General features: G+C 61.8%; 2 protein-coding genes across 2 annotated transcripts in view; one reads left to right on the top strand and one right to left on the bottom strand.

Annotated features, from left to right (window-relative positions):
* The window catches only part of PLEKHH3 (pleckstrin homology domain containing, family H (with MyTH4 domain) member 3), a 4,983-nt gene extending 3,564 nt beyond the window's left edge, over positions 1-1,419 (top strand). The window contains exons 11-13 of the mRNA XM_010585737.1: positions 12-244; positions 317-508; positions 605-1,419. Coding sequence (XP_010584039.1) covers positions 12-244; positions 317-508; positions 605-787 — 608 coding nt within the window. The 3' untranslated portion in view covers positions 788-1,419. The remainder of the gene's footprint in view (positions 1-11; positions 245-316; positions 509-604) is intronic.
* Positions 1,420-2,494: 1,075 nt separating this feature from the next.
* Positions 2,495-10,242, bottom strand: LOC104843045 (tubulin gamma-1 chain; the record flags this gene model as incomplete). Its single annotated transcript, XM_010585736.1, has 10 exons — positions 2,495-3,208; positions 3,663-3,824; positions 4,144-4,296; positions 5,625-5,774; positions 6,026-6,112; positions 6,909-7,035; positions 7,639-7,718; positions 8,998-9,066; positions 9,327-9,494; positions 10,114-10,242. Coding segments are annotated over 10 exons (1,323 nt in total), but the record flags the coding sequence as incomplete, so codon positions are not given.
* Between the last annotated feature and the right edge of the window lie 19 nt (positions 10,243-10,261).

Here is a 10,261-nt window from a genome sequence, read left to right as displayed (position 1 = left end):
GCTGCGCGCAGGGCTGCTGGCTGGCGGGCTCTGGGGCCAGGCGCTGGCCAAGCAGCGGGCGGAACGGGACCAGCGCCTGCGGGGCCGCCTGCGAGAGGAGGGGGCCAGCACCATGGCCGCCATCGTGGAGAAGTGGAAGCTGCTGCAGGGCATGGGCCGGCCCGAGGCCATGGCTGCCTACGTGGCGCTGGTGCGGGAGTGGCCTGGCTTCGGCTCCACGCTCTTCGATGTCGACCTGCGCGCGGTGAGGCCCCGGGGGCGCGGGGGCGGCGGGCAGCCCTGGCGGCGGGCAGCACTGACGCCCCTCTCCCCGCAGAGCCCAGTGGGAGCTGGGGCCCAGCGGCTGTGGCTGGGCATCGGGGCCAAGGCTGTCTCGCTCTACAAGCCGGGGGAGCCTGAGCCCTTGGACAGCTTCTGCTATGGCCGCATCTCCTCCTTCGGTGCCTCCGACAGCAGCACCTTCCGCCTCTCTGTGGAGGACCGGGATCTGCTCTTTGAGACCTCCCAGGTAAGGGGCAGCCGTCCCTCCGTTCCTTCTTCCCTCCAGGGGCTCCAGCATGCCGGGCACCCCGGGCTGAGCCAGTGTGTCCCCTCTGCCCCGCAGGTGGACGAGATCGCCCAGCTCCTCAACACTTACCTCGCCTCCGCGGGTGCCCGGCAGCCGCCCCAGCCCCAGGAGTCAGCCACCAGCCCCCCTGCCTCGGACCCCACTGCGCTGCCCCAGGGGCTCTGCCCCGCAGCCGGGCCCTGGCAGCACCAGCCACCGGTGGGCTCCTTCCACAGCTAGCCCGGCGGCCAGTGGCGGCCACACAGGGTGCTCCTGATGGATGGCATGGTGGGGGACAGCTGGCCCGGCAGTGAGCGGCAGGTCAGTGCTGGTCCCCAGCCACTCCCTGGAGCAGGGGGACAGGGGCTCGTGCTCTCCACGCCGCTGTTGCCTTTCTGGTTATTTCCTTAATTTATTTCGAGACGCCCACACCCCCCACGTCTCCCAGCACTTTCCCTGGAGGGCAGCAGGGCCGCCATGCCGCGGACCCCCCCCCCCCGTGCTGCCCCCAGGCCTGTCCCCGTCCCTTGTATCCTGGTGCCTTTGCCTTCAGCACTTGTGCTGCCTGGCAGCTCTGCCAGTACCCTGGCTCCTGCTGCCCTGGGGGCTTTGCCTGGGGCACAGGGTGCTGGGCAGTGGTGCTGTGCCACCGTCTGTCCATCTGCTGACCCCACCCCTCCTGGAAAGCTGCGGGCGGCTTTTGGCCTAGCTGCCTTGGGGACCAGCAGTGCTCCTCGCAGCCGAGTCCTGCTGCTTCGCAGTGGCCCCGTGGCAGAGCTTGTGGTGCAGGGGTGGCCAGTGGTGGCGTGGCGGCTGGTACGGCTGGGGCTTGGCCCCTCAATGTTGCCTCTGTAAAGTTTGTCAGTTCTGTGTTGGGGGGGGTGGCGGGGTGGGTGTTTGTTTGTTTTTCTAAATAAATGCACAAAGGAATGGCTGGGCCTCCTGTCCTGGAGCTCGGGCCCGCGGTGGGAGGCAGGGACAGTCAGATCCCCGGGGCAGCGAGTGCAGCGGGGCCTGGGACAGGCAGTGGCGGCGGGGAGGAGCAGTACAGCATGTCCTTGGGGGCAGGGACCGCCGTCCCTCTGGCCAGAGCCGGCAGCCAGGCTGCTTGCTGCGCCCTTTGGCATTTCATCAACGGTGCAGGCAGTGCTCCGGCTCCGCTTCCAGCTCCCCGGCACCCCCTGGCACTGGCCGCCCCGGGGCGGGGGGGGGAACTGCCCCAGCAGCGGGCGCCTCCGCGGGGCCAGTGCCAAAGAGGGCGTGGGAGCCCAGCGCTGCCATGGCGGGTGGGTATTTTTAGCCTGCTCCTCTGTGCCACAGGGTCAGAGGAAAAGGCTAATTCTCACCTTGGGCTGCCTGGGCTTGGGCCGGTGCCAGAGCTGCCCCACACCCCCCCATCCCTCGCAGCCTGAGTCACGCGTGGCAGGACCGGAGCTGCCCTGTCTGTGTGTCCCCCTCCCACCCTGCGTTGACACCAGCCGGCCCTGAGCCTGCATCCTTCCTGGTGATGCCGTCCCCTGCCTTGGATCCAGAGCGGAGAGGGCACCCCCAGTCCCTCAGGGGCCTCCCTCCTGCACGAGGCCTCACCCCATGTGAAACATTAACGCGGCACCACATGCTCTGCAGGCAGGGCGGGCAGGGTGGTGCCGGCTCCTGTCCCTGGTCAGCCGCGCAGGCAAGTCCTTCCAGTATTTCTGGCTCTGCTGCAGCGGTCGCCCAGCGCTGCCCGGGCCCAGACAGCATGCTGCCGGCTGGCTCCCGGCCGGGGCAGGGCCAGCCCCGCACACCACTGCAACGTGCAGGTGAGCAGTGACGCCGGTTCAGCGTTCCCACCGAGCTGGGACACCGGTGGGCTGTGGCTGTGCAGCGGGGCTGGCCAGCTGGCCCTGCAGTGTCTACAGCTGCTTCCCTGCCCGACTGCTCGCTCCAGGAGCCGTGCAGGCAGCGTCAGTGCAGGAACAGCCTTTATTAAAGCAAAATAACCTACAAAAATATAGATACAGCCTGTGCCCCAGGCCTGATCTGGCGAAGGAGGAACAAGGCTCCTGCCCAGGGCAAGGACTAGCTCAGCCACACAGAGCCTTTGGCCACAGGGGTCACATGCACCCAACTCTTTGGCCAGGCTTGTTCCAAGCCCCGGGTTCACTCTCCTCCTCCTCTGAGCGAGTGTTGCTCCCACGGGCAGAGGTTCCCTACCAGCACAGAGTGCAGCTGCCCCAGTCCCGTCCTGGGCCAGGGCACACAGTGGAGCGGAGGCTGTCCCCTGCCAAGGGTCTTCAGGGGCAGCACTGCGCCCTGCAGAGCTGCTTCCGCTGAGGAGCGCAGCGTGTGTGTGCAGCCGCTGCGACGACTCCACCACGGCCGGGCAGCGCTGAGGGGTGCTAAACGTGGGCACGACAGAGACAAGCCCTGCCGGCGTGCGTGGAGGTGGCCGTGGGACCCTCCCGTCCCCTGGCAGAGCACTCACTGCTCCTGCGTGCCCCAGGAGATGTAGTCAGGGCGCGTGGCTGCGTGGTACTCGTCGATCAGCTGCTGCACGATCTCCCGGGAGTTGTCCAGCTCATCAAAGTTGTCCTTGAAGATGTCCTCCTTGCGGAACTGCTCCAGGAAGGCCTCCCGCTTGCGCAGCTTGTCATATTGCCGGCATGTCCGCTCAAACAGCTGGAGAGCAGCACAGTGGTCAGATGCGCCAGAGCTCCCTGGGGATCCCGTGGGGCAGGGCGGGGGGCCCGACCTCCTCAGGCTGCTGCCTAGGAGGAGGCAGGCAGGCAGGCAGGCTGCCCCAGGCCGGCAGGGCAGTAGCTGCTACCCTGCACCCAGCCAGCACTCGGGATCAGCTCATGCCTCCGAGGCTGCCTTTGGCCAGGGAGAGGGAGTCCTGCTGCAGCCGGCTCCTGGGAGAACGGCACCAGGGGTGCAGCAGGACTGACAGGACCCCAGACCAGACCTGAGCCCTGCTGTGCCCCAGCTGGGAGCTGCCCACCCTCCCCTCGTCTGTAGGGCTTGCCATGGCTTTGTTAAAGCCCCCAGAGAAGACAGTTTGCGACTGAAAGGACATCAGAGTTGCAGCTGTGGGGCCCCAGTGCTGCCTGCGGTGTAGAGGGAAGGCACTCACCGAGGAGATGTTGGTGTGGTTTGCCATCATGAGGCCGCTGACGCGGTGTGCGGATGGCAGGTAGGGGGACTTGCGGGACAAAGCCACCTGGATGCTGGCAGGACCCCAGGGGATGAAGTTGGCCAGCTTCCTCTCCCGGATCCGCTGCAGACTCTTGTGAACCTGGTGGGACGAGAGCAGCAAGGGGCAACAGGGTCATGGGCAAAGCAGCCTGGTCCCAGCAGACCCAGGAGCTGCTCCTCACAGGGCATATGGCCTCAGGAAGGTGGACTTCAGCAAATGGCAGGCAGGGAGGCTCCTCATGACAAGGGACTAGCAGCCCTTCTACAGGGCCAGGGCCCACACAGGAGCAACTTGGAGCCAGTTCTCAGGCACTGCTCAGTCTCGCCCCAGGATCCCTGCACAGGAGGACAGTGACCATGCCCTTCCCTGGCAGGCCACACCATTGCCATCAGTATCTGAAATGGCTGTAGGAGCTCACCTGCGTAGGATCCACCTCCCCCTGGATGATGTTGAGGATGGCAATGTAGCAGTGGTTGGTCTGCCTGTCTCGCCCTGTGGACACCATCACGTTTTTAGGCTGCAGCAGTCTTCTCATCACATCCAGGACTGTGGTCTTCCTCACGCTGGCCACCTGCAAATGCCAGCTGGGGGGTCAGAGGGAGTGGGCATGCTGCTCCCTTGCCCTCCCGCTGCCCTGCACATGCACACGCACACAGGAGTGGAGGGCAGCTGGACAGAGAAGCCCTCGCCATGGGGATGGAGCCACATGCAAAGCTGCATGCAGGACAGAGAAATCCCAAAGTCACACAACAGGCACAGCCAGGCTCAGAACCGGAGCATTGGCGGAGGCTCCAACACAAGGGTGCTGAGCTGCCCCCCTGCAGCAGCACAGGAGGGGCTGGGGGCAAAGCTCATCTGAGACCAGAGTGACAGGGATGTGTTTCATGTTGTGCTGTCAAACTTCTGTCCTGTTCCACTGCCGAGGCAAAGAGCAGGGCTGGATGACAGGGGAGGGGTTGTTCCCCGCTGCACCCCCTCCTCACGTCACCCTGCACTGAGCCCGTGGGCAGACCAGCCACTGCAGTCCCCGAGGGCTGTCACGAGCTTTGCCCAGCTGCTGCTTGCCAAAGGTGCCACAGCCAGGGCCAGCACCCAAAGGAGTGCCCATAGCAGGGACAGCTTGGCAATGTGGCAGCCCCGCTCCAGGCACTGACTGAGCTGCTGGCTGAGCCCTTCCCGCACTCCTCCCTGGGAGGACAGATCACACACTCGATACCCTTTTCAGAGCCAGCAGTTTTTCACATTTGCTTCTCTGAGTAACATCCTGAGGAAATGCACACAACGAGAGGAGAACAGCAGCTGTTAGCTCCCAGCAGAACTGAGACGCAGCCAGCGCAGGTGAGTGCCTCTCAAAACAGAACTGCCCCATTCTCACTGGGGGGGCTGAGGGGGCACTGGCTGGGGACAAGCTAAATGCAAGCAGTAGTGTTTGATGCAGCTGAGGGGTGGCAATCCCCTCCCAGTACACAGACCAAGCCTTGGGAAGGGGCTGATGCCTGGAGCCCACAATCAGTCTTGGCATGACAATGACCAAGAGTGTTCTGACCCAAACGGCCTGGGCTGGTGGCCCACCGGGGTGGCACGACTGGCAGGGCCACTCTGCTGGGCTCGCTCCAATCATTTCTAAGGGTGGCTTTTGCCAGATCAGATACTGTCAGCTCTCTCATAGCTGCCGCAGCCATCCTGATGCATGCAGCAGGTAGCCCAGCACAAGCACAATTGCCTGCTCATGTCTGATTCATATCACACGCGGCTGTCACGTGGTGTGGGCACACGGGCCTGGGATTTGGAACACGCAATTACAGCTCACACCAAGACCGTGGGACTGACAGATGTTACAAGGTGAGCAGCTCCTCCTGCCCTCAGGGAAGGGGAGGAGTGCCTGGCGGGCTGCCTTACCGACTGGTCAGTGGTGAGCGGCGTGTACCCCGTCATGAGGAAGTGCAGCCGGGGGGTGGGGATCAGCGAAGCAATCAGCCCGATGAGGTCATTGTTCATGTATCCGGGATACCTGAGCGTGGTGGTGCTGGCAGACATGATGGTGGAGACCTGGGGGAGAGGACAGGGTCAGCATCCGCATCACCACACGGTCACAGAGCACATTCAAAACCTGCTTCACACAGCCGTGCCGGGGGAAGCTGGAGTGCCTGTGGAGGCTGCCCCTGGGAAGGGCGGAGGACCCTCGTTCACAGCTCCAGGCTGCCCAGCACAGTGCCCAGCCCATGGAGTAGGTTCAGACCAAATCGAACACAGCAGGGAAGCCCCATGCCAGCTTCTCCAGAGGGAAGAGCTCTTCTCACCAGCTGGTTGATCTGAGAGAAGGATGGGTTCTGAATGTGCAGCCGGTCCGTCGCGATCCGATTCAAGGCTGTGTTGTCCAGGACCACCTGCAAGAGAAAAAGCTCTGTGAAGAGCCTCGGAGGCAGCCTGAGGACGGGCAGCCCCAGCCACGTGTCCAAGGGCACCAGATTGCCCAGCACAGGCCCTGAGCGCCGCAGCCTGGCAGAGCCCTCCACGGCAGGTGGCAGACACTTGAAACCACAAGCTGACTCATCTGTGGAGCGTAACTAACACTGTCAATGGAAGCTCTTCCCTCCCGTCCTGGCTGTGCTCCCCAGCGCTCTCCCAAAGAGCACTGCCTCTGGGCCACCACCTCACAGCAACCTTCAGCCCCAGCAGCTCTGGCACAGCTGCTCTTTCCCTGCCATGTGCAGAGATAAGCTGGGAGGGACAAGCAATATCTTGGTTAGGACCTGACTGAAGGCCCTGGTGCAGGCTGAAGATGCTGCCTGGCTGGGGCTTGTGGGTGCTGAAAGTGATGCTGGAATCAAGTTCAAGCAGAAGGCTGCAGCGCAGCTATGCGGAGGAAGCACAGCCACTCCTCGCTGCCCTGGGAAAATTCTGCTGGATCCTGGAAGCAGAAATGCCAAGCCGGACAGCTCAGCAGGGGCTAGTGCAGTGCCCTTGTCCCTGGAGCCAACACATCTGCTCAGTCCTTCTGGACTGGGATGCTCTCGTCGCTGCGCCTGGGGCTTCACAGGCACGTTGCACGCTGTTGTGGCACTCACCCCACACAGCTATGGCACTTGCCCCAGGAAAAGATGAGTTTTTGAGCAGCTGGGGACAGGGCTGCCATGCAGGAGCGGGCTGCACTGCTGGCCTGACACACAGCAGGACTCTTACCACGCAGTCAGCGTTCTGAGTCAGCCTCTTCAGCGTCAGCAGAGAGTTGTATGGCTGGACTACAACATCACTCATCTCATCTTGGTTTGGGAAAACCGAGTAGGTCTCCACCAGCTTCTTGGGATACCTGGTGAGAAAGCCCAGCCATCTCAAGGGTTAACACCACCAAGCCAGCACTCTCTCCTCCCACAGGCTCCCTTTGCAGTCTCCAGGGCTCAGGACAGCAGTGAGTCACCAGTGCTGCATGCCAGAGTCAGCTCCCAGGGAGGGAGAGAATTTGTCCCAGCAGTGCCTACCCTAGCAGTACAGGAGCAGGCTGCCAGACAGAGCTACAGCCGAGGCTGAGCCATCCACAGGCTGATTAAGCAGCTGCTTACAAGCCTTTTCAAGAGGCTGCAAGCTGAAACAGGCAGGGATGGTAGCTCAGAGCCCACAGCTAGAGCCTCCCACCCTCCCTTGCACAGTCAGGGTGTCAGAAGGCAGCTGCCTGATAAGAACGGCTGAGGGAAGGGAGAGTTTGGACAGCCTGAGTCCAGTTTCAGAGGCTCTGAAGTCCCCAGGCGTATCAGGAGCCATCCCTTCCCCGGGCAGTGTGCCAGGGATTGCACAAGACAGTGTTTGGGTGGGGGCGGTGGCTCTGAGTCAGCGCTCTCCAGCTCCCCACTTTGGCAGGATGCCCAGGCTGGGCCAGACTCTGCCATGAGGGAAGGGGATGAGGCTGAATGCTTACCTGTCATTCAGTCTCTCCAGGAGGTACGAGCCCAATCCGGAGCCCGTTCCACCAGCAATGGAGTGGCAAAGCACAAACCCCTGGAAGGAAGCAGAATGCAGGCAGCTCAAGGTCCAGCTCAGGCCCAGGAGCAGGCAGAGCAAAGCATGCTGTGCCACCACCACCACCTCCAGCAGAGACTTGCCAGCCAGGGTGAGAACTCCCCCTGTGACCACTGAGAGCATGGAGCTGATGCCTGTGGACAGAGTGGAGGTTAGCCCTGGCTCCTCCAGACCACAGCGACGGCCACACACTCATCAGGCCACTTCTGCCAGAGTGGGTGGAATCCACGTCTCTGCACATACCACAGAGTGCAACTGCTGCTCAGGAGCCTCCTGGATTCCTCCCACCGCAGAACAGCCTTCAGAATAGCTCCAACGTTACCTTCAGGGTCCAGTCAGTCATACAAAACAGAGGTACATGTTCTCAGCCCTTTCCCTGGGTCCTCCATGCCATTCCCCTCCTTCTAGAGTGCCTGAGGCCAAACTTCCTCTACCTGACTTCAGGACAGTTCCCACCTGCTGCAGGTCCCACAACCAGCTAGCTCTTGGATCTTCTGCCAGCTTATTTTACGATGACATTTTCTCTTCCCCTGTTGCCATGTGACAGCCTGACACAAACACCAGGGAGCCCTGTCTGTCTACGCACAGGGAACAGGTTTACAGGGACGGTGGCCAAGGTCCTGCAGAGGCACACGGCAAAGCAGCTGAAGAGCTGTCGGTACCCCTGGTGCCCCTTTAACCCGGCTGGAAAGAAGACGAAGCTGCACCTGCCTGTGCTCATTCCATGGATTTCAAAGCACTCAGCAACTTTGGGTCCAAACACCTTCCTGCTGGCAGTCCATGGCTCCCTCTTCTGCTGCAGACAGAGGAGCAGCAGGTGCCTTGTTCCAGCACAGCCCTCCCTACCCATGAGGACCTTCACCAGAGGACAAGCAGTGTGTGTCCTGCTTCAGCTGACGCGGGGGAGAGCCATGGGATGGAGGTGGAACAGGGAAAGGAAAAAGCACCATAATGCCTGGAACTCTTCCTGCAGACTGTATCCTACAGGAAAAGCCCAATGCAAGCCGTATTTGGGGCAGAAAAATGCCCTGCTGAGCAAACAGTAAGAAGACTTCTGGGGAAGCCTGGCAGATGTAGTAGTGATGGGAAAGACCTCCTTTCCCTGCTTCCCCTCTCTATGTGTTCTCTGCTCGGCACCCAGAAGCAAGTTGAGGAAGTCTGCGTACACCAAATGGCTGAGCTCGACCTTATAAAACAGCAGCTTGGCTCTGAAAACATCAAGCAGGGTAACCGGATCCAAATCCCCTGGCTTACTTACTTCCAAACTGTCGCTCCCATCAGCCTCTCTGTCTATTATGTCAAAAATGTCTTCATGGATTTTTTCTCCCTGCAAGAGAGACCAGACCAGGATTTGTTCCTTTCCCACAGAAAATGAAGAAGAGCTCCTCAAGCCTGGTGTGAAGCCAAGTCAGATTGGCAATGTGACCCTGCACCCAGGGTGCCACAAAGTGTCAGGCGTAAGTCCCTGCTGAATGATGACGTATTCTTCAGAAACCGCATACTGAGCCTGACATGAGAGAGCCATGATAAAGCCTCACACCTAACGAGCGGACCTGTGTTTGCACCTAGAAGCACTAGAGCTGTTACCTGTGAGAAGCCACTGGCCCAGTTGTTCCCAGCTCCCCCTCCGTGCTCAGACAGGTAGATGTTTTCTGGGTTGTAGAGGTTAGCGTAAGGGGAGTTCAGGATGGAGTGGATAACTCGGGGCTCCAGGTCCAGCAGCACGGCCCGCGGGATGTAGTGCTCATCGTCTGCCTTTAACAAGGAGCAGTAAGATCATGATGCAGTCGCAGCTCAGCGCCGCTTCTTACTGCAAGAGAAACTGCAAGTGCGTCTGCCACCCCCTGGCCGTGGGAGAGCACGGCACAGCTGGCGCCTGACAGGGAAGAGGAGGAAGGGAAACTTGTTATGTACGGCCTGTCTGTAATGCAGCATCTTTATGCGCCCCAGAGCATATCTTGAATGCTGGGCAGGTGGGGGGGCGGCTCTCCCCCAAGGGGCCTGCACTCGTGGTGGTTACGTAAGGTGGTGTCTATGGCAGCCTCAGCCTCGTGCTTCTGCCTCCACAACACATCCGTTTCCAGAAACGGGAGCAGAGATAGGAGCCCTGGCAGCGTGCTGCCTAGCAGGAGCGCATGGCTGAGGCTGCCACTCAAACCAGCCCGGGGTCAGCGTCAGCCCACCAGTCCCTGAACGGGGCTGGGGCTGCTGGAGAGAGCCGAAGCAGTCACAGACAGCCCTGCCGGCATTCATCCAGGCGTGGCTCAACCCGGTGACGAGGGCAGGCGCATCCCGCAGCACAGCGTGCCCGCTCCATGACCCAGCGCGGGCAGGGGCTGGGCGGGCAGGGGGCAGGGGCAGCGCCCGGCAGTACCTGGTAGAAGAAGACGTCCTTGCGGTCGGTGCCCTCGGTGGCGAACTCCTCCACGATGCCCTCGGGGCTGATGCCGTGCTCGGCGCAGAGCTGCTTCCAGAACTCGAACCCGACTGCGGGGGGACGCGGTCAGACGGGCCGGGGCCGG

Source organism: Haliaeetus leucocephalus, unplaced genomic scaffold, assembly GCF_000737465.1.
Source record: "Haliaeetus leucocephalus isolate CR32 unplaced genomic scaffold, Haliaeetus_leucocephalus-4.0 Scaffold110, whole genome shotgun sequence".
Classification (NCBI taxonomy): domain Eukaryota; kingdom Metazoa; phylum Chordata; class Aves; order Accipitriformes; family Accipitridae; genus Haliaeetus; species Haliaeetus leucocephalus.
Note: the sequence above shows the minus strand (reverse complement) of the source record. Positions and strands in the feature narration are given on the sequence as shown.